General features: G+C 45.3%; 1 protein-coding gene across 1 annotated transcript; it reads right to left on the bottom strand.

The window, feature by feature from the left end:
• Positions 1 to 586: 586 nt before the first annotated feature.
• On the bottom strand, positions 587 to 22,858 carry Ckap2l (cytoskeleton associated protein 2 like). Its single transcript, XM_046462866.2, has 9 exons — positions 22,746 to 22,858; positions 20,889 to 20,955; positions 19,182 to 19,233; positions 15,942 to 17,158; positions 13,604 to 13,811; positions 6,951 to 7,106; positions 4,117 to 4,180; positions 2,592 to 2,778; positions 587 to 1,389 (listed from the first exon to the last, which is right to left on the bottom strand). Exons 1-9 carry the CDS (start codon positions 22,786 to 22,788, stop codon positions 1,164 to 1,166), a joined length of 2,220 nt encoding a protein of 739 aa, XP_046318822.1. The 5' UTR covers positions 22,789 to 22,858; the 3' UTR covers positions 587 to 1,163.
• Between the last annotated feature and the right edge of the window lie 998 nt (positions 22,859 to 23,856).

Raw genomic sequence — 23,856 nt, forward strand, 5'->3', positions numbered from 1 at the left:
CCTTGACTAAGCAAACAAGATTGTACCAACGTCCATAACAGTAATGTGCCAACTGGCAGAGTTCCCGGGCTTTCCTTTTCTATCCTTTTTAAATCTTCAATGTATGCCCTAACTGTTCTTGATTTTACTGGGGTGCCTCCTTCCTCTAATAATTTACTTAACATTTTTTTGTTTTTTTTTTTTTTTACTAATTTTTAATTCCATATTTCTGTGACGAAGATACCCCTCACTAAGATAATGCAAAAAAAAAAAAACCAAGACAAAATGAAACAAAAATGGAACAAAAATTCATTATATCAGCCTTTCTATCCTCCTGAAATGTCCATCCGTCCTTTCTCCCTATCTGTTCCTCAGACACAAATAGTTTTTCCTCAGATGTGAGCGGTTTTTCTTCCATCCCACCCATCTCCAGGGACTGGCAACTTAAAACAAAAGCGAAACAAAACGAAAGAAGAATCTTTAAATGGTTACCCATCCTCTCGCACTGTCCTCAGGAGTGAGCAGTTTACCTTATCACTTACCCTCAGGCGTTCCCCGCACGGGCCACCAATTGCCGCAGTCTGGCTGGGCACAAATCACGAGCCACTCAAGCAGGAACAAACTTTATTTCCGAACTCCCCTGAACGCCACCCACGCGGTCCTTCCAGTGACACCACACACCAACTGGAACTCCCTCCACTGGAACCTCACCAACCAACGCGAACTCCCCAGGCATCCCCACGAAAACTCCAATGTAGCGGGCGCCCGAGGCGGACAGCAGGGGTCTATATACAATTGAATACACAGCTTGTTTCAATTCAGCATCATCTTAATGGCTCGCCTCTCAACCATTACTTCTGGCAAAATGCCAGGGGTCATTCCGACTCCCTGTGGCTCTCAACACTTGTAGAGTAACCAGCATTCAACATTGTGAACCTTATGTATGCTGCAAAATGGTGGCAAATAGAGTTAAAACTCACGTGCTTGAGAGCACCTAACACCCCAGACCTTCCTGGGGGATATGAAGTTGAGAGTAAGGCAGGTGCTACTCCCGGCTCCGAGAGGCCATGATCTGCACCATCATGATGTCTCACCATCATACATTTTTTTCAGGTCATCTGGACAAGGACTTTTCTTATCTCATGGAGGTTCTGACACACCTTTTTAAAAAAAAAGTCAAGAAATTATGAGTCAAGCATCTCGAACCCTAACGTCACAGGCAAAGCCTCATTTTTACGGAATATAAAGCACTCTGTTTCTTCCACGTCCAGCAGCTCGTCCAGAGAAGCCACCACCAGGTCATGGTCCTGTAGCATCTCTGGGTAGCGGGAGATGGCGCGTTCGATCCTGGCCGACCGTCGCACGGGAGTGATGAGCTTCATGTCCTGTACTTCGGGCATCCCATTTATTCTGTGAGAGCAAGAGATGTTGTCAAAACCTTCAAAAGAACCCTGCTGCTCTCCTGTGCTTCCTGCTCCATAACAAAACAGATGCTTCCAGAGCAGCTCTCTTCCTACAGGGGCTCTTCCTGACTTCCAGGGCCTCCCGGATGCCACCTGCTCTTGGGTGGAGTGAGCACTGGGTGTTAGGGGACTAAGGGTGCAGTGTGGCCTGGCTGATGGGAGCCACTCTGCAGGGGCTGTTGTTTACCCCATGAACTTTCAAAAGAGTCACCAGGTTTCAAGGAAAGGGCTTAACACCAAACTCGGTTGGTCTGATATATTTTAAGATTCTTTCTAGCTTTGATAGTAAATTATTCAAAAAAACAATTTTTAGGATGGTGGCCAAACTACAAACTGAAAGGGAAACAAACGGGCATCTTTCTCGTACTCCTGTGAGTGCGCTCTAGTGAGCAGCACCCGAGGACAGGGCGTGGAGGTCCTTTCACAGCGACTGATCACATTATCTTAGGTTTTCATAGTGAGTTCTGAACCAGCAACGGGTGACTTTCAGATCATCTGCCTGGTGCCATCCACCATGAATGGGCAGCGGTGGGGAGACTGTGTCCAGGAGAGTAGGTTAGGCTGGGGGGAGGCCCAGTGATGCTTTCCAGGGAACTAAGGCAAGCACTGTGGCCCTGGTGCTCTTACTTGGGATTTTCTCAAGACTGTGAGGAAAGGAGTGATGCTGGGCTTTCTCTTTAGGAAGTGAAGTCGACACCCCAACACGGACCCTTCACAGACTTGTTAAAACAGCAGACTGCTCTGGCGGGCTCCAGTGGGGCCACTCAATTGCCCTCTGGTTCTCAGTGGGCTATTCAGCGCCTCTTATATGGCTCTAGAGTTGCTTCTGCCTGGACCCTGGGCCACCCACCTCCCCACAATTGCACCAGGCTGGTGGGAAGGTAGGAAGGACCCCCAAATGCTGGGCAGAGGAGAGAAGAGGTAGGCTTGTCCCGGGAAGGGGAGAGTCCATTCCTGTACCCTCCTGACCAGCAGTACGCTCCCCTGTGCAAGGTGCATCTCAGCAGGGGTGGGGGCATGGTATGTGCAGAGAAAGAACAGACCCTCCATCAGTGGGTGTCTGGACCTCAGGTGAGACAGAGGTATCCAGCCTGGTGGAGGTGAAGTGACCCAGGTGGTGGGGTCTGTGACCCCCTGGCAGGGGCATACCTTGGGATGGGGGCAATCTGTAATTTGATGCCAGTGTGACCATGCTGCTCTGCCTGGGGTATTGGGGGTGCTGCTGTGGCCTGGTCCCTCTCTTCTGCAGGACAGGGCTGTCCAGGATCCATCTTGTTGACCAGCTCTTCCACTGAAGTGATATTAGTTTCAGCAACTAAAGCATCAGAGCTAACACCTGTGTATGAGGGTCAGGGAGGAAAGTGAGACTTGGCAACTGGACACTAACATATACGACGATGCCCCCTGGTCCTCGTGGACTCCGTGTGTTCAACAAGCTGTGATTGATCCGAAGAGGTCTTCTGACTAGTTTTTCCTGCTGAGCCCCACAGCCATACCCTGTGACACCTAGCCCCCCAGACAGCTGTGGGTTTCTGCCACTTGAGGATGGGTCTTTGAGACCTTTTCAACCCTGACCACATATATCTCCAACCTCTTAGCCACTCTAGGAGAGCTCTCTCGGGACTGCTCCTGCTTTTCCACCTGACACCACCCCAGATCAATTTTCTCGATTCACTGGTGCTAGCTCTCTCAGCCCCTGACCTCTCCTACCCAGGACTGCCACAAGGCTGTTACCTTAGACAGTGAGCAAGAACTGTCTTGTCTCAGTGGAATTCTCAGATACCCAGTCACCACGATCAACACAGAGAGGTCCCTCAGCCTGGGACAGCAGATTCTGAGCCTGGCTGAGCCTGGAGAGAAGTCGCAGGCAACGGGGGCACTGAGTCCTGCTCCCTCTTTCTACTACTTGGGAGGACGCTGCCCAGCGTCCCTCCTGGGCTCCTACTGAGTGTATTTACTCTATTTCCTAAAGTAGTAGGCTACTTCACTGTCATTCCACTTGGTGATCCCCAGTTCAATCCACTCTCAGGGCTGGGGATATGGCTCAGCTGGTAGAGAGCGTGCCTCGCATGCACAAGGCCCTGGGTCCAATCCCCAGCACCATCAAAAAAAAAAAAAAAAAAAAAATCCACTCTTAAAGAAAATTTTTTTACCTTCTGAGATAATAAGATATGCTTTGTTTTCTAAATATAGCTTGCTTTTTCTTTCCATTCACATAACAAGTATTATAAGCAATTATATTCACTGTGTTTGGCACAATGGTTCGCACAGAAGGTCCTGTGAATGGACAGCTAAGTGAAGAGATGTTGAGATGACCATTTTTGAAGAGATAACATGAATTTGGATGACTGAGCGGTGGTGGGTTCATTAGTACTGACCCTATGACTGAAACCCAGGGCCTTCTCCCTTTTGCCCTCTGTCTCCCCCACCTGGGACCTCAGGAAGCAGGGCAGTTCATCTTGGTTCTCTGGTGGAAACCAACTTTGCTCAGTACGAGGCAAGCATCTGCTTGTGAAAACAGAAACCAACCAGCTGATGACGATGCTGAGAAGGGCAGGCCGTGCAGAGGCAGAAGGGAGAGGTTTCAGGGGACCACGAAGCTCTATTCCTATGTGCTCCTGGATGGTTATTGTACAGCTAGAGGAAATGAATTTAAATGCAGAAGTAACAGTACCTTCTGTGGTTCTGGCTGATTCTTGTAAAATATTAAGAACAACTTCCCGCAACTCTTGTATTGGCTGAAAGGAAGAAGAAAATAAATGAATACTGTCAAACATACTCAGAAAAAATGAGCTAAGGAACTTTAGACAACATCAAATAAACTTTCTATAATCAAAATGTTTCCTTTAAAATCTTTTTGTCTAGCTATAGATAACACCTACAAAGTTTGTTTTAAAACTTCCTGAGAAAAATGAAGGAATGGAGAGAATGCTGGTTAAGTGCTGGCACACTTGACTTTCTCTCTGAACCAAGTGCTATTTTCCCCTGAACTTGCATCACACAACTGAAGACTCTGACCACAGACAGAGAAAATGCAGCGCACATTCCTAGTGCTGCCTTGGCTTGAGGCTCATCTTCCTCATGAAGTCCCACGCCTCATTCCAGAGAACTGGAGCTAAGGGTGAGCCCACTCCTGCTCCCGTCACCCAAAGACAGTGTTTGCTAGCATTTTGGGCAACTTTCCCCAGCCTTTGTTTTCTTTTTTTAAAATTTGGCAAAACAACATACTTAAAAAAAAAAATAATAAAAACCAAAAAACCTTTATAGAAAAGTGACTTCCTGGGATAACCTTATTTTTTTTTTTCAAATGAAAACATTTTTCCACGAAGCAGAAAGTCATAAAATGAACTGTACTTTTTCACAGGAACATGGGACTGTGTATCAAATTAATAATAAGTAAAATACTACAACAGAGCATGAAAGTAAGCTTTCTGTACATTTTTACAAAATCTAAATAGAAGTAAACCAAGCTTAATGAGGTGGGAATAAACATGCAGAATACACTGCAAGGAGTCTGAGTTGTATGGTACTCGTTGAATGCAGGATTTGGATTAGGGTGGTACACTGGATGCACATTTACTTCTAATCTCTTTTGAAACTGCTAAAATGATAACAAAGGGGTTAAAAAGAGCCAACTGATACAAGGAATAGGAAAGAGTCAGTGGTAACCAGGTTCTGGAAGCTGGAGAAGGAAGGAAGAGAAGGAGCCCTGACCACCTTAAGAGTCTGTCCTGGGCCAGCGGCTAGCTTTGGGAACACGATTCACACCACAGGCCTCTGAAAGGTCAGGAGTGGGGGTGGGGGTGGCGCGACCAGGAGGATCATGGAGCTTCCACTCAAGTCTACCCTGCACCCCCTGAGTTCCAAGAAGTTAGTGACTGCACCACCACCTCATCCTGACAGCAAACTGGGGATCTAGCTTCCAAGTCCCTGAAGGACTTCACGCAAGGTTCAGGGTGCCTGACCACTGAACAAGGGACAAAGGGAGCTTTCAGGTTGAGAGTTGAGGGTCCTGGCTCTACTCTCCCCAAAACCGGCACAAGGTTTCTACCTCTGGGGGAGGAGAACAAAGAGCCCTCTTTAGAGAATCTGACCTGTTTAAACAGAAAGACCTAAGGTACTGATACAGAGGTTCTCTGACCAATCAATGCAGCCACCACCCTGTGGTGAAGTATCCAGAACTCTGCCCTGCCTCGTGAAACCTGGCCCTTACATGTGCAAACAGCCCCACTGCAGCAGGGTCCGAATAGACCTTTGAGAACAAGAGAGAATAAAACTCACTCATAAGAGAGAAAGCAAAGCCCTGGAGAAGAGGTGGGTAGGGAGGAGGAGGGGAACATCAGATTCCCTTCCTCCTCCCAGTGCGGGCAGGACAAGCTCTGCCCAGTGCAGGCAGGATAAGGGGACGGTGAAGAGGATCCTGAGTGGATGCAGGTGAAGGCAGGAGTGAGGAGCAATGCATCCAGCCTGGAGGAGACAGAAGCTCGCTAAGAAAAGAGACCAACAGACTAACCAGTGTTTTCCAAGTATTTAGGAATTTAGAAAATTAGAAGTGTGAAAACTAATTACATAATAAATACTTTGAAAACTAAGCAAAAGCAAAACTAATGCTAGGAAAACTAGAAGTCGTGCTTGAAAGTCAAAGCAACCAGGGTGCACACAGTCAGGTACTTCTTACATGTGCACCACAGTGTGATCGCTAAAGTGCCTGAGGCTTGCACACTGCTCTCGTGGAAGTGTGAAGGACGGCAAAGAGCCCTGGGTGTGTGAAGAGTGCCCAGTTCCTTGTCCCACACAGCCACAAGTACACAAGCCTAACCCTGAAAACCACGATTCTGAAGCTTCACAGGTAAAAACAGAAAGATAATCAGTTTGTCCTGGGAGGTAGGAACCAGGAAGGGAGGGAGGCAGAAGTCTTGTACGAAACTTACTGAACTACTTGACTGTTTACACTGTGAGCATATGAAACACCAAACCAGCATGGAAATAAGAACTACAGACTGGGCAGGAAATGGAAAATGACAGTGAGTGACAAGAGAAATGAGGTTATTAGAAGCAGTCTTAAAAAAAAATAATAATAGTGTTTTTTCTTTTCCTAGGTTTTAGAATCAAAAGTTTTTTTTTTTCATGAAATGGCTCTGAATTTTTGCTATACACTGAATGTGCTGATTTAAGTTTACTTTCAGGTTCTTTCTGGTCAAGTTCTTTGTAAGCCTTGTATATTGATGTTATAACTTTCTGTGCTATTAAGTTTCCATAACTGCTCATTTCTACAGTTAGCATTAAATGAGACATGGTCACGTGATAAGAAAACTGATTCTATTGGTGACTCTGCATTCTCTGAAATACACACTTTATTTAATGCGTCCATCAAGGACACACTATACTGCATACCCTAATTATAACTTTGTGAGGTGAGTTAGAAGTTCAACACTACATTATACGGCTGTCATGTTGCAAACAGAAATCACAGGAGAAGGCTGTCACCCACCCAAGACAGACACTCACCGTGGCCCCGTTTCTAATGGCCTCTTCGTAGAGCCCGATGACATCAAAGGTGCCTTTACTTGCCAGTAGCTTTGCTTTGCAGATCCAGAATTTAGCAAACTTTTCAGCCTCGGGAATGCTGGACAATATGGTAAATACTTCATTAGAAAAGACACCCTGCAAAACAGAAAATGCTGAGGTGATTTTCACAGTTACTCTCACATCTCCTAATACCACAGAAGGTATGCAGATGTCGGCTTTATCTCTAATTTTCCTGAACTTTTTAACTGAGGTACAATGTATGTACGATACTTTGGATACCTGTGTAGCCATTGAGATCTATGTATTTTTAGGGCTGTGGCTGTGGCTCAGTGGCAGAGCGCTTGCTTAGCATGTGTGAGGCACTGGGTTTGATTCTCAGCACCAATATAAATAAGTAAAATAAAGGTCCATTGACAACTGAAAATACATTAAAAAAATAAACTGTATTTTCAGTGATTTTTGTCATTGATCATTAAATTTTAAGTTACGTGAGACGAAGTGGACAGAAAACCTTTATCACAGCAGAAGAGAAGGAGTATGTTCTACATGTTTAGGCAGTGCAAAAACCAAATCAATCCTTCCTGAAATCAGCATTTCTTACATATTCGTAATCCTACATAGTTCTAAGAATGAGCAGTGAACAGTGGCCGGAATTTCCGTATTATTCTTGACAGCAGCATGAAGGATGGCACAGGGCAGGCTGTATATGTGTGTGTGAGGGGAATTTGTGGGGTTAACTCCATACAATGGAACTTTGGGGTGGGCTTCTGGTGTGTGCCCAGAGCAGGGCAGTGACGGGGTTCGGGAGGCGGCGGGAGTGGCCATGCCCAGAAGCCCACGTACCAAGGATGCACTCAGCCCTGCAGCGTGGCTGCTCCTCCAGAGCTGCGGGACACACAAAGGTGAGCACACAGCCGAGAGCCACCCTGACTGAGTGCAGGGACAAGAGAGTCAACAAACAGGAACAAACACCAGCAAACAGCCGAGGCAGCAAAGGGCAATGAACTTTAGGATACTGCAGTCGTGTTTTCAAGTGCGAAGAGAATGCTGCTTCCATTAAACTAGAGTATGAAGAGTGGAACAGTGGGAAACCGCAGGGGAACAGAATTAGTGAGCGAGGAGCAGCTGCGGACCCTCCCAGCACTCGGTGCTGCAGGACAAACAGGCTGAGAGTGTGAAGCAAGACCTGGGAGTTCTGGGGGACACACTGAGGGCTCTGAGAGAACTCCTAGGAGGAAATGTGAGAGAAATAATCTGAACATGAACTCAAAGCAGTTGCAAAAGAAAAATTTCATGACCTGAACAAAGAAATGTTTGTTCAGACTGAAAGGCTCTCAGAGTTAAGCAGAAAGAAATAAAAAATAAATAAAAACATATTTAGGAAAGTGCCTCCCACATGCCAGGCGAGGGCTCCACCGCTTAGCTACCTCCCCCGCCTGCTTCAAACTGACAGAAGACGTTAATACATTGACAACTCTGGATGTAGGAAAGAAGACAGAGAAGCACTTTCAAATTTTCCAGGGAAAACAATGTGAAATTAGAAAAATTTCCCAACCAAACTATGATTACAGCATGTGAGCAAAGTAGACATTTTTCACAAGCATGAGGACTCAAGTTCACTATTCAAAAGACCCAAAAAGTTACGAAGGGGTAAAGTTTAGAATGCACATGGGACACCTGAAACAAATGAAACTGCAGGAAGAGTGGACTGTAAAACTCGCCACCCATGCTTAAATTCATGCCGGCCCTAACATGGGCTTAGAGGCGGTTCTTGCTGAAAGCACTGGCCCTGCATTTTGGCCTGCAGATGCAGGACCAGTAACTAACAGCAGGATAAAACCTGGCACTCTGCCTTCATCTTGAACAGTCTTCTTCACCGACTTAACTCTGGGTCAAATTCCTGCTCAGCTCTGTGCAGGCATGCTAACCACCTGAGGAGCCTTCAGCTAAAGCTGGAATCCTCCCTTGAGACTGGAGGCACCAAGGTCACAGTACCTAAGCTACTTTCAACAGATGCCCAGGCCAGCTGTGTCAGGATCCTGGTCCAGACCCCAGCAGCAGCACCTAGACATCTTCAGCCATTGCTCTACACCTTCTGAGAACAGTGGAGACCTGTAAGTAGATTGAGCCAGGATGAGGCTGCTCCCTGCCCCAGCAGGAGCAAGAGCCTCATGGGTACCAAATTACAACCCCATTCCCAGCCCCAGGACCTCAGGTCTGGTAAACATCCTGCAAGCAAGTGGAGATTCCCTGAGCAGCAGCAACCTCCTTGACATCAGCAGGCCTCCGTGTGACCAAAACTGAGGTGATGATCAACAGACCAGTGTGATGAGACTGTTCAATTACACAGCCTCTTCTTCCCGCCCCAGTTCTCCCTCCAGGTAGACCTAAGGCTCTGTCAGGAAGACAGGGCTTGGGAATGCTGCTCCCTTGTCTTGACTGAAGTCCCTTTCCTGCTTTTCATCATTACATTTTCCATTTGGTTTCTGGGGTGAGTAGCCAGACCTGATTTGTGGGGAGCCCAGTGTTGGGATTCTGGCCTGGGACTTGGGTAACAGCATTATTTTGTGATTTCAATGTATTATTTTATGAAATAAAACCGTATTGAACACAGAAACGAGGGAAAAATAAACAAAAAGGATTCATATAAATTGAATTACAAAATAAAATGGCAGGCTAAATTTAAACATGTGAGTAATCATAACAGGTATTTATGGGCTAAATATGCTTTCAAAAGCACAGTGTTTGATCTGGTTAAAAAATTTCAGCTGTATACATTCATGAGGCATTTCTAGAATAAATCAACTCAGAAAGATTTAAAAATAAAGGGGTGGAAAAAGACTTACTAGACAAATTCTAGCAGCAAAAAGCAGGTATGGCAAGACTGACATTAGACAGAAGAGAAATCAAAGCAAGCCATGAATCTTTTATGTACATACAATATAGTCATGAAAAATAGAAAGTAAAAGTTGTCAGAAATACAAATTGACAATGACTAATCCTAATTATAGAGAAACTTCTGCACAATTCTTTCAAAAAGCAACAGATAGAGTAAACAAATAGATTATATATCCTTTTAAAACACCTCTAAAACATTTACTAAGAATGATGAGAATACAAAGAAAATTTTAATAAATTCCATCAAGAATAATACACATGGGGGCTGGGTGCAGTGGTGCATGCCTGTAATCCCAGCAGCGCAGGAGGTGGAGGCAGGAGGATTGTGAATTAAATATTTACGTATAAATACTAAAGTATAAAGTAAGTAAAGTATTTCCCTGAGGTCTGTGAGCTGCTCTAGCAAATTAGTCCACTCAGAAGTGATAAGAACCCTGACTTCAGCTGGCTTCCTTTAGCCCAGGGTGGGCGGTGTTGCAGTGCTGAGCTCTCCAACTGTGGGAGGTGTCGCTATCTGCAGGGAGAAGGCCTCAGAAGGGAACTGGAGGCCAGCCAGCTGATGTCGGCTGCAGAGCTAGTACCTGCAAACTGTGTGAGGACATATCCCAATGTCCGGTCCCCAAATTGCTCTGCTGACTGTTGAGTGAGAGAGCAGGGAAAGCACCTTGTCTGGTTTCCCCTGCACTCTCCACCTCCTTGTTCTCCTGGAGCCAGTGGGTGCCAGCTGCTTCCTGCAGTCACTCCACTGTCACTTCAGGCTCCTGTTGCTGCCAGTCCTGTGTGTAGCAAAGGACATCACTGTGGGCAGCACCCACGTCCCCTCTGGCCCTGAGGGCTCTGGGCACCCAGGCTCACAGTGTGTTTTACTTCCAACAGCCACCCTGTGCCTTTTTGTATGTGTCCCCCAGGACTACCATTACAGATGGCCACACAAGTACTAATAGTGCAGCTCTGCCCCATCAGGATGACCCTGGGTAGCCTCTGCTCCACTCCATCAGGATGACCCTGAGGCCTGGCTTTCCCTGTAGCCAGAGCTTCCTGTGAGATAGTGCCAAGGTTCCCCTCCTCAGGCTAGCCTGATTCCACACTGTGGCCCTCCCATTCCTGCTCCCTCAGCCCCCTTCCTGGGAAACCTCTTCCTGCTGAGCTACTTTCACATTGATCCTCCTTTAGGTTCTGCTCCTGGGAACGCACTGATAATATTGTATCTCTGATTCCCACGTCTTTTTATTGAGATATCTGGTGTGTTTTCTGCTTTGGAAACTTGACCCTGATTGATGGAGTATTAGTTAAATTTAGAGGCAAATACATAGCATTAAACATATTTGTAAGAAAATAATAAAGGCTGACTTTAATTATCTAGACTTTAAAAAGCCAGAAAAAGGACAATAAATACAATAGATGCAAACACTGGTGTACAAGAAAGAGTAATCAAAAAATTCAAAATACACACTATCACAGAGGAGCTGAGGTTGTGGCTCAGAGGAAGAGTGCTCACCTGGCATGCGTGAGGCACTGGGTTCAATCCTCAGCACCACATAAAAATAAAATAAATGTGTCTACCTACAACTAAAAAACAAATATTAAAAAAAAATCAAGAGAAATCTTTGGCAAGTCTGATTCAAAAAAGGCACAAAATTTACTACAGTTGGCTCAAGAAATACAAAACCTAAACAGACCAATAACCACAGAAAAAAGTAAAGACATTAAAAAAAAAAAAAGACTATCACCCAAAGCAGCACAGTCCAGATGATGCTGTGGCAAGTTCAAAGGAAATCTCAGGTACAAACTGTTTCTTCTTAAAATTTTTTTTAGTTGTAGATGGACACAATACCTGTATTTTAATTATTTTTATGTGATGCTAAGAATTGAACGCAGTGCTTCACATGTGCTAGAAAGCACTCCGTCGCTCCAGCCCTGTACAGACTATTTTCATAGAGAGAAAGGGAAAAGCCCAACTCATCTAACAAAGTCAGCATAATACTAAGACTAGGAAAAAGAAAGGTGACCGAAGAACAAAGACAAAAATATCAAATAAAGCAACTGCAACTTGCAGAAACCAGAGCTTCGTTTCTCCGCCCGTACCAAGCACACCCACACAGCTGCCCAGACAGGTGACTGGAGTGGGGTGGCTCAGGGAGCAGCTTGCCAGGTGTAAGAGTGACAGGGAGGCCTGGTCATTTGAGTATTGTTTGAAATGATTATAATAATGTACTCATTTTTTAAAAAATATATTGAAAGGAAAAGCAAAACAAAACAAAAAAAGAACTGAAGTTTATTTATTTTTATTTTTTTTTATAAATTTTAATATTTATTTTTTAGTTATTGGCGGACACAACATCTTTGTTTGTACGTGGTGCTGAGGATCGAACCCGGGCCGCACGCATGCCAGGCGAGCGTGCTACCGCTTGAGCCACATCCCCAGCCCAAGAACTGAAGTTTAATTCCGCAAAGAGCAATAGCTAACGCCGAACTGGTGCTGTGAGAACACTAACCTTAAGGTTTCCTTTTTTATTAATGCCCAACATTGTTATGGTCTGTTACAAATGCTGATATGAGTTAATCAATAAGAAATAGGTTACAGATAAGAAAATATAGACTAATGAAATAGTACAGGTAATAAAATATAAGTTAAATTACAAATAAGTATAAGCCAGTAGGACAATTGTTAAGTATAAGAAATAGGAATAACTGTAGTCGAGCATAAGCAGGTACAGCCATAATGACTCCATCTTTATGGTTCCTATGTGAAAATTGTTACATAAGTTTCTTCAAATGTAAAAATATTATTTTTCTGCACTTTGTACCCTGCAAATGTACTTGGACCCAGGATGTGCTGTCTGACTCTGCTCTGCTAACTGATTTTCTTAGCCCTTGCACCCTGCTTGTTTGCAATTTGCAGATTCCATAGGATGTGATTTTCTTCCTTAAATACTGGAACCACAGACAGCCTGGTGCACTTCTGTCAGAAGGCCATTTGGGCATGATAGAAGCTCCCTGGTCAGGTAATAAAACTCTCTAATTTGTTTCAAATTTGGTCTTAGAGTGTTTTCTGAGCCCTCTCCCTGTAACAATATTACCAACCAATGGACAGAGTCCCTTTGCTTTGGTAGGGACCTTTGTTTACAAGTCAGCCCCGTCATCATTCATGTTCTTACCCTCGGTACCAGGGATGGAACCCGGGGCCTCTGCCACTGAGCCACAGCCCCAGTCCCTGTCATTTTTCATTAACATCTTCCCTTCAGGGAACCTCCTAGGCTCATACCCTTTGCCTACCACCTACTTTACCCTTCTCTGTAGAACCCAAGACACATGCAGATGCCATTTCTAGCTACCAAGGGTGTTTAGGACACTCCAGTCACAACTGGCCCCTTTGATTCAGCTGCATGTCCAAATATTAAATGTTTACTGTTGGACCTTGATACCTGGAGAAGGCAGAGTTGAAACTCCTTTGGATCCTTCCGGGGCCATGCTGCTTGGGTTATGGGTTAGTATCCTAACTTTCCTGTGCCTCAGTGTCATTTGCAAAGTGGGCATCATAATAGTCTTTATGGTGATCCTATGAGATAAGATAAGGAAAGTGCTTTACAAGAGCCAGGCACACAAGAGCCACCATTTAAGTGCTCTTCATTGTTGTTACTACCACTAGGATTACTATTCAGTATTAAAGAGAATAGCTCAGTTTCTTTTGGGTGAGGGGGGGGGGGTCTCTGCTGTATCTGGAGCTCACTCACCTCCTTGATGAGCTGCAGGCATTGGGTCAGAGTGCTGTTGATTTTCCTGGACAGCTCCAACTGGGCTTTCTTTTCTTCTTCTTCTTTTTCAATGTTCTTCCAGAATGAAATATTCATTTCTTCTATTACTTTTCTTTTTGTTTTAAGTTCCATAGGAGGCCGCTTATAGATTTTCCCCTTAGATTTCTGCCATTCTTCCAGTTGTTTCCTGTTACGAAATTGAAGGGGACAGAGATGATTTCATTTAAACAAAATGTCATCTAGCTTCTAGAGTATATGATCAGGTTTGTCTACGCCTTCGACTACAAAGTCAGAAGAATGGAGTCAGGGACAGTTTACACCCAGCACTGGCAGCACCTGGCTGCTCCCAGCCAGCAGAAGGCAGATGACAGGATGATGAGGATTTAGTCTTCAATGCTAAGATTCTTCTCATTGTTGCTCTCTAAGGTTTCCATTTACCTACACACCAACTCAGATGCATGCTTTCCTGAGACACCCTCCAGCTGAGAGCCTGACTCTGCACTCCATTTCTCCCCACTAAGCTGTCACTCAACCCAGACCAAACCAACAATTGTACCTCAACAGGGTCTTGGTGCTCAAAGTGCCCCACTTCCCTCAGGTCCTCAGCCCCCTCCTGACTACGGAGTTCCCTTTCTTTTATGAACTAGATATATGATTTCAGGACTCTTTATATGCAGCTGTTCTCTGATGTCATTGAGTCCTAACCCTCGCTCTCCTCCACTGTTCACATTCTACCCTCCTGCTTCTAAGCAGGTGATATGGTACTTTTGGGGATGTGCCAACATATGTAGACTCTAGTGTTTAGATGGAGGGTCTCTAGCTTCTTTAAATTATGACCATGTATTTGTGATTTGCAAATGTACCTTTCAGCCCAGGTCTCTCTCTGCAGCCCTTTTGTAAAACCCACTGCATAGCTGATCCTTATGCCTTCACACTGACCATGGACTCAGCGATAGAGGCTGAATCCCTAGGGGCAAAGTCAGGTGCTCTCCGCTCTCCTGGCGCCTAGTCCGCTGCAGGCCCTTGGGGAGACAATGAGTGACTCACCCACTTTCCACAGTCTCTAGTCCTTTTGTGATTAAGTATTCAACATGCCACATGCAATCTTATGACTGCGTCCCTGTTTTCTGATCTGCACTAGCAGCTTGAGGGCAGGGACCCTGACTCGCACCTTGGTTGGCTCAGAATCTTTGCTTTTCTGAGCTTTCTGCTCAGAAAGCTTGCCTGTCACCAGCCTTAGGTCTCAGCTCAGATGTCACCACTGAAAGTACCTCCCCTGACACTTCTATCTAAAGTGTGTTATTTTCTGTCTCTGCAGGAAGGCAAAGAGTCTTCTGGTCTCCCAAGATCAAATCCTGCCTTCACCCTCCTGCTACCTGTGAGAGCCTCTTCTAACTTTACACACTCCTTTCATTCTTGCCAGGAATCTACTCACTTTCCGCTCCAATATACATAATTGCCTCTCTTGGGAGGTTCAGCCACATCCTGAGACTGTCTGGTCTTAGGCAACAAAGGCACAAAATCCTCTGGCTCAGCTTCTAGCATCCGTGTATGTCAGTGCCAAGCCCCAGCAACTCGAGATCCTGGCTTTCCCCTGAACTCCACTTGACAGCTGCTCCTCTGGGCTTGAGCTCCCTCTCCAAACCTGATCTGCTCAGATCCGTGGACGCTGCCGTTCCTGCCTCCCTGATAACCATACCAACTCAACCAGGGTCTATTTAACAAAGAACTACCATCTTCCCTCTGCCTGTGTGGACTTGCCACCCTAGCTCCCACTAGCCTGGCTGCCTGAAACTGCTTGGTCCCTGCAGGTGCTTCTGTGTGAAGAGTCTACATCTTCAACTGTTTCTTACCCATTCTCTGTGTTTCAACTATTTTAAGAACATTTTAAAGCATGTATAAAATTATAGAGAATGATCAATAACATGTATGTATCACTAGTTCTTTCAAGACTTGATATTTGTTATAGTTGCTCCAAATCATCTTAGGATGTAGCTACAAATTACTTAGAAGTTATTATTTATGGCCTATTTCCTGACTAAATATTATTTATTCTTTTTTTTTGGTACTGGGGATTGAACCCAAGGGCGTTTAACCACTGAGCCACATCCCCAGCCCTTTTTTATATTTTATTTACAGACAGAGTCTCACTGAGTTGCTAAGGCTGGCTTTGAACTTGGGATCTTCCCGCATCAGCCTCCTAAGCTGCTGGAATCATAGACATGCCCCACCATGCCCAGCTGACCAAGTATTCTTGATGGTCAATTGTCTAATTTTCTCACTTAAGCTGCAAAATTTTGGAAGTAAAACAACATACCTTCGGTCCTCTGCTGTCACCCTCTTTTGGGTGTTTGGGTTAGTTTGGGTCCCCCTTAGGACTTCTCTCCCACGAATGGCTGTGAGTCCAGCTTGAGTTCTGGGAGCTGTCTTGTTCAGAAAATGACTCTGGGGAAAAGCCTTCTTCGACTTGGAGTCCACAGTCCGTGCTTTCTGTTCAAAGTTTTTGGACTTATTGTCATTGGTTCCATTTGCTCTTATGTTGGGAGTGCTTGGAACAACTGAATTAAGCCTGCCAGTTATCAGGTGGGGCTTCTGGCTTACAGCTCTTGTTTTGTGCAGTCCACAAGGTGCCTGAGGTCTAGAACAAGGTTGTGTGGACTTCCAGTCTTGCTTGGTGCTTGCAAGTCTGTGTTGAAGTTCTCCCTGGTGTAAGCCGGGGTATGCCCTGGGTTTGGTATGTCTTGCTTCCTGTTCAGTAACAGAGTATGACCGTATGTATTTAGCCCTTTCAGCCTTTACACTCTTTATGTCCTTGACCACTGGCTTCTTTGATGCTTGAGTCTGACTAAGGGTCTGCACAAAGTGAGAAGAAACTGTCCTCAAGGGTTTTTCTCCTGGTCTTGCAAGATTTGCTCCCCTAGAGAGCTGCTGTGACTTCAGTGGTACAGTATTGATGTGTTTTTTTCTAACAAACTGCTTATTAACCCTGTCTTTCAGAACCGCATGATTCCCCAAACTTCTTCCCAGGGCTTGCTTAGGAGCCAAACTGTTCTTGGTTTGATCATGAGAGTTGGTCTTTGGCTTACTCATGGAACACAGTTCGGGGTCTGGCTTCTTCTCAGGTACCAATAAGGTGTGTGGCAAGTTCTCTTTGTTCGTCTCTTTTAAAAAGCCACCCTCAGGTTCATTTTCAACATGGGTGCCATCCACACGGTCTGCACATGGAGCATTTCCTTGACCCACTTCTTGCTGCTCTTGTGTGTCAGGTGACCTGGTGGGTTTTCTCGACAGCTCTTCTGCAGCGGATGGCCCAGCTTTATGCTGCTGGTGATTCTTGCTGGAAAGTTCCCAGTTTGGGTTAGAAGCAAGACATTTTGAGGTCAGTCTTTTTCCCTGAAGATTTGGTGGCTCCAGCTTTGGCTTCTGGGACTCTTTGATGTTGGCTGATCTAGGCTGGAGTTTAGTGCTAATGGGTCTCGTGGCTTTGCCAGGCAGAACGGCATGCTGGGTAACATGCCTCTGGGGTCCAGCAGTCTGAAAACACAAAGAAACAGACATGCAAAAAATTCATACTAGCTCACTGTTTTTAAAACAATGAAAAAATAACTGTTTAAAACATGTGCTAGAAAAAATTAGTTGTTTTATTTAGAATTTAATTTAAGAAAGTTGAATCCTGGGAAAGGCTCACCTCATTAATAGATTTTATAACTTGAGCTCCTATCAGAAGTGTATCAGAATTCTTTTAGCTTGAATTTTTGTGAATACACAAAAACTGCTGTTTCAACAATGACTTTTCCTAAAGCAAACAGTGCTTGCTGAATGCTTGTTACATTTCAACGCCCGGTCTTCCCATAGACCTTGGGAAGACATCCTGAAGACCTGTTACATACAGGGCCTCTCAACAGATTCCTCCTTGCACTTTGTATAGCTTAGCTAAACCCCCTGCTTTCATTAATGGCACAGTTTCAGGTAAAACCCTCTATCTTGCCGGAGACCAGTGACGAGAAGCCAGACAGGTGGCAGATGACAGGCTGGGAAGCCTGAGTTGTATTTGAACAGCTCTCAACAAGCATCCAGTATCCTGGAAGGAGTCAGTCAGCCAGGACTTTAAGGTCAGACCCCCTGTTACTAATAAGCAGATGTTTTAGTCATGAGATTTAATTTTGGATGAGAAAGAAAGAACCAGGTTAAAGAAAACTGAAAGCTAGGGAGGGGAGTTTGGAATTAAGAAGGTAAATAAAAGGGGCTGGGGATATAGCTCAGTTGGTAGAGTGCTTGCCTCACATGTACAAGGCCCTGGTTTCAATCCCCACCACCACCACCACCACCACCACCACCACCACAATAAACTCTGAAGAAGGTAAAAAAAAGGTAGAAGCCAGTGAAAGCAATTGCTCAAAAAGGTGACCCTGGCACACTTAAGCACGGACATCTCCAGGAGAAGATCTGCAAGTGTTAGAGCGACCTACGGCTCTCTTGTTTTTGACTTTCAATACTGTGAGGAATTGCTATGTAACCTGGGGGAGTGTGTGAAGGAGGTCTGTAACCAGATGGCTTGTCATTAAGGGCAAAGAGCTACCTGCCCTGAAACGGTACTTGCATGTGGTGTTGCTGTGAGTGGGATGGGGGAGGCGGAAGGATGGGGTGTACCCACACGTTATGCCTTGGGCCCCAGCATTGACACCTGCCTCAGATTTCTATATCACCACTTAAGAAAAAAGTGGGGATGTGGGTATGAAAGCTTCCACACTATGTTATTCACCACTTAAACCATACAATTTGGTGTGTTTTAGCATATTTACAGAGTTGTACAGTGATCACTACTGCCAAATAACAGAACATTTTCATTGCCCCAGAAAGAAACTGGGAGCTTGTCTGTAGCCCCGACCCACTGCCCGCTCTCCACTGCCCTTAGCACCAGGTCTGCTCTCTATGCCGTGCCTTCTGAACATGCTGCATAAATGGGATCATGCAACACAAGGCATGTGGTGCCTGGCTCCTTTCACTTACCAGAATGTTCCCAAAAACTGACATGTTACAGCATGTGCCAGTGCTGTCACTTTTTATAACTTAATAAAACTGAGCACAAAGCTCAGAGGTTCCCACATAGCACCCTCACACGGGCACTTCATCGCACTTTCACAGCCAAGTGACACTGCAAGTACGGCTGTGCGTATTTCAGTTACCGCTTCATTAACTGATGGACATTTGGGTCATTTCCACTTTAGAGGTGTTATGAATAATGTTGCCACAAATATTTGTGTACCAGTTTTTTTTTTCAAAAAATGTTTTTTTTATTAAATCAAACTACTCATATTTATGAATAATATATTTGAAAACCGTGTTTTTTTGTTGGTATCATCTATCATTTTTATTATTGGTGACTTTCAAAGTGGATTTTTAAAAAAATTGTAGATGGACACATTACTTTAATATTTATTTTTATGTTGTGCTAAGGATCAAACCCAGGGCCTCACACATTCTAGGCAAGGGCTTTACCACTGAGCCACCATCCCAGCACCTGGATATTTCTTTTAAAAGACTAACTTCTACTTACAGGTTTAGAAGGTGGAGGTTTCAGGCAATTATTCTTGGCTTTCAGATAAGGCCTATGAAAGGTAAAACACAATTAATCCTGAGTACAGGAGGATCAGCAAACCTTGAAAGCACAGTGATTAAAATTATGATTAGAATTTTAAATTATTATAACTTCTGTGTGTGGTAAAGTAATTCGAAAATTATAATAAGTCTTCTTACTGTCCCTTTCTTTCCTCTGTTCTCCTCCTGGAAGACCCCAATTGCTCTTACCCATTTTCTGTGACCCTTTCAGAGATATTCTATGCTTAAATGTAGCATTCCAATAGTATTAATGAAATATATGTGTTCTCTTCATTTTTGTGCAGTCTTATTAATTCAAACATGGTTCCTTGAATAATGCAACATGGCGGAAGCTGAAGATAAGAGAATTGCTTCCGTAACAAACTTCCTTGTTATACGTATCTCCAAGTAGTGAATTTCCAGGGGGAAAATAATTTATAGTTGACTCTTCATATCTCTGGGTTCTACATCTGTGGTTTTAACCAACCTTGGGCCAAAAATATTTAGGGAAAAAAAAAAAAAACCACTAAAAACACTGCATCTATAGTGAACATGTACAGACTTTCCCCCCTTGTTAGCATTCCTTAAACAGTATACTCTAACTATTTACAGAGCATTTATTTTGTATTAGGTATTACAAGTAATCTGGAGATGATACAAAGTACACTGAAGGATAAACATAGGTTACATGGAATACTACATCATTTTATAAAGGAACTTGAGTATCCACAGATTTGGTACCTGTGGGGGAATCCTGGAACCAATTTCAGGTGGATACTGAGGCATGAATATAATTTAAAAAGTAGGGGCATAACATGAAATCTAGCTAGTAAAATAAAAATGAAAAAAAAGGAGATCAGGGCAAAGTTCAGAAAGATTCAGTCTACATGAACCAAAAGAATTGCTAAACTAACAGAGGCTTCTATTATCTGTAACATAAGCCCTGGCGGGCAGAGACCTCTGTATCATTAAGTACCATGTCTCTCACAGTGAGAGTAAATGATTTTGGTTCACTTAATAAAGAAAATAGAGTTGTAAAAACCCAAGATAAAACATAGGGTGAAAGTAAAGTTTGTAAAATCTAATTTTCAGACAAAAACTGAGTGGGAAGAAAATACATCTAAGCCAAACAGGAGGGATAACTAACACCATGGAAATGGTAAGGTGCTGACAAAAGGTATTAGGGAAGCAGTTATGTTCTTTCCACCCCAAAAGCAAGTGCTAAGAGAATGGTCAAAGAGCACCCTCAGGCGGGAGGATGCCAGCAGGCCACTATTGGGGACATATAACCGGCTCCCCCGCTGTAGCAAGAACGCCAGAACCAGGACAGTGCACCTCCTCCACCAAGGATTGCCATCTCGAGGATCAGTTTTCCCAGGACTAAGAAGGGACAAGAAATGCTTCCGGCATGGTGTGCAATGCTGTGACCCTTTCCCCCTTCCTTTGGGGGCTGTTACAATAACAATGCTTAAGTCTTTGCCAGCATACTAGAAACTTCCCAGGGGTTTTGGTCATGTCTGGCCTGAGAAGTTCTTTTTCAGTTATCATCGGATACTAATGTGGGTTGAATAAGGTACAAGCAAATGGCTATGTTTTGAAAAAGCTTTAAATTACTATTCGCACTGAGGGCAACAAAACTGGCATAATTGTGGGTAGACAAACTCACTTGGTGTTTTGATCCTTCAGTTTTCCCTTGGCTGCTAAATACTCCTGGAGCTTTCTTTGCCGCTCTTCTGCAAAACAGGTGAGCAACAACAGATCTTTAGTTTGAGATTTTCACCAGTTCATTTATATTCTAAAAGATGACACTTTTTTTTGTTTGCAACATGTTACAAAATCCCCAGTCCTACAGGTTTGCCTTCAAGCTATAAGAACATCCATAATATTATTAAAATGCCAGGCCTATACTAAGCTCTTTACTTCTTTTAATCCACACAACAATCCTGTGAGATATTTTGCAGTTGGAAATCCAGAAAGTAAATGACAGGCTTAGTTATCCAGTTAGTCTGTAGCAAAGCCAGGATTTGAAAATATGTTTATTAGAGCCCAGAGCGCTTGATCACATCCACTGTTCTCAGTTAACAACACACTATGCTTTACATGAAGAAATTCTATTATTGGCCCACATGAGCTGGTGAGCTAGCCTTGGTCTTATTTTTTTTCCTAATAGAGACAATGATTTTTATCAACAACCCCCTTACATGGTTTCCTGTGGGACTACAGAAGAAACAGGCAAGGTTGGAGAGCTTATGGAAAACATCTACGGAGTAAGTTTCTAAGCAGGGGATGGTGAGGGGATGAAAAGTCCATATAGATTGAACATCCCTAATCTGAAACTCTGAAATCCAAAATGTAGAAAATTCCATACCTGACCTCATATGACTGCTTTTAGTTAAAACTATTACATAAAAGCACCTTGCACTATGTGTATCAAGTGTAAGGAAATGTAAATGAATTTCATGGTTAGATTTGGATCACACATTCAAGATAATCTCATTATACATGCAAAGTGCTCCAAAATGTGAGAAACATCTGAACACTTCTGGTCCCACGCATTTCAGATAAGGGAGACTCAACCAGTATTTCTGCCCTCAAGAAGTTCCAATCTAGTAATAGAGATAAAACAAAAAACAATAATTAAAATATAAGGGAAAATTTTGGTGCCATATGAAAAGTTCCAAGAAAGCGGAAGGCCCCGACCTCACCAGAGGTGGGGAATAGAGAGAGAATAGATGGTTGGAAAAGACAAAAATTACTGCTTTTAAAAAAAGGGGGTGGGAGCACAGGGGTACAAAACTATTCTTAACCTCATCTAAACTGATTTGCCCTGCTCTTGCTGTCCAACTTGGATGCGGACTCATCAGACAGCTGTGAGAAAACACAGCACTGAGGTCCGCGCCAGGCAGTGTAGAGGGCAGGAGCTACAGAATGTGACATATCGGGGTTGGAGTCCCAGAGATCTGGGCACAGAGAAGCCCAACATGCGGGTTGTGGTGTAAAGCACCTAGGGCAGTGACCAGAAAACCACCAGGACCCTGCAGGCATACGCTGGGTGGGGATGGGGGTGGGCAGGAAAGGCTCCAGGCACGAGGAAGAGGTCAGGGACCGCGGGATCCCTGGCCCTCAGGGCAGATTTAGTGCAGAGCCCTTCCCTGGGCCCAAGTCCCGGAGGCAGGTGGGACCCGCCCCTTGGCCACGATCAGGTCCTGGCGGGGCGCAGAGGACTGCGCCCGGCTGCGTCTGGGGCCCAGACGGCAGGACCCAGCGCGCTGCTTCCCACCCGTGCTGAGCCCGCGCGTGGGCCTCGGTGGCTTTATCCCGAACGTGGTGGCAGTGACACCATTTTGAGGGCTGCTGCGGGCTTGCAGGTGAGATGTCGCCTGGCTCGTCGCCCTGGGTTCCGGCCCGGACTCCCCGTCGCGGAGACTGAGGCTGGCCGGCGAGGGGCTCACTCGCTGTCCCCCCTTCCTCCCCGCCCGTGTCCTAACGCTCGCAGGAACCGGGGGTTCGCCGTCCTACTCACCCGCTGCGGCGGCGGCGGCAGCGGAAAGCCCCGGTCTCACCATGACTTCTCGGTGACAGTTTTCCTTCAAAAGCCGCGCCCGGAGCCAGGGCCGCCGCTCCGCCTTCCGCGCGCTCCCATTGGCTTCCGCGGGTTTAAAACTCACCAATCGGAAGAAGGGGAGGGCGGGACGCTAGGAAGCAGACTCTTTGCGATTGGCCCTGGATCTAGTTCCCCGGGGCCCTGTGATTGGAGGAACGTGCGTCGCGAGTCTGAGGCACGCTCGAGGCGGGGTTTTGAGGTGTGCCGGGGCGCTCCGGCTTGGGCTAGCCCCGGGCCCTTGTAGGTCGGTAGCGCTGCAAACCTGGATCCCAAACGGCTGAGCAGTCCCCGCTGCTGGGCTACTGCATGAGTCCCTTCTCTCAGATCCGCGGTTTACAGGAGCCATGCAGAAATAAAAAGCAAAACCGGGGCGAGCCAGGCGCCTGCCACCAGCATCTGTCACTACCCTCTGGCGATGGGTCTCAGGCTCTTAAGTCTTGGTGCTGCAGGCTGCCTCCCGCTCCGTTTTAAAACGGAGCTTTTAGTTTAAAAAAGGTTCGTATGTGCATTGCAGGTGACAGCAAGGACAAAGGCATCCAGTCGCAAGCAGCTCAGTTGGGCGTCCTAGGTCCTGCTTGTGCGCAGCCTCCCAGTGTATGAGACCGAAATCTGAGCGCGGTGGCGCGTTCCCTCACCTCGCGGACAATCACCTGTCCGCAATCCGGAGTGCGTGAATGCTTTTGATAACCAAGAATACACCACTCCAACGGAATCTGTAGGAGAAAAAAAAATTGTAACCCTTTCTTGGGGGAAGGGTAGCTCCTTTTAAATTCTATTTTTGGTTATGGTAAGACATGGCAAATTTTACCTTTGTGTGGGGTGGGGGTGCTGGGGATTGCAAATTTTACCTTTTAAACCAGTTGCAAGCGTTACATATCTGGAAGACCACAGTTCAGTGGCATTAAGCACATCCACACTGGTGAGCAGCAGACCCCCCTGTCCCAGAGCGCTCTTCTTTCCAACTTGACCCTCGCTGCCCAGAAAGCACCAACTCCCCACTCCTGCCTCCTGGCGGTCCTTGGTGACACTT

This window comes from Marmota monax, unplaced genomic scaffold (genome assembly GCF_021218885.2).
Source record: "Marmota monax isolate L192 unplaced genomic scaffold, Marmota_monax_Labrador192_F-V1.1 WCK01_AAM20220418_F8-fsc00245, whole genome shotgun sequence".
NCBI lineage: Eukaryota > Metazoa > Chordata > Mammalia > Rodentia > Sciuridae > Marmota > Marmota monax.

Excerpts from the sequence above, each read along its gene's own strand:
- Ckap2l (XM_046462866.2), bottom strand. The coding sequence starts at position 22,788 with ATGGTGAGACCGGGGCTTTCCGCTGCCGCCGCCGCCGCAGCGG. Across the intron at positions 20,956-22,745 it reads TGCCGCCGCCGCCGCAGCGG|AAGAGCGGCAAAGAAAGCTC; the intron begins GTGAGTAGGACG and ends CCTGTTTTGCAG. Across the intron at positions 2,779-4,116 it reads ATCAGCCAGAACCACAGAAG|GTGTTAGCTCTGATGCTTTA; the intron begins GTACTGTTACTT and ends CCTCATACACAG.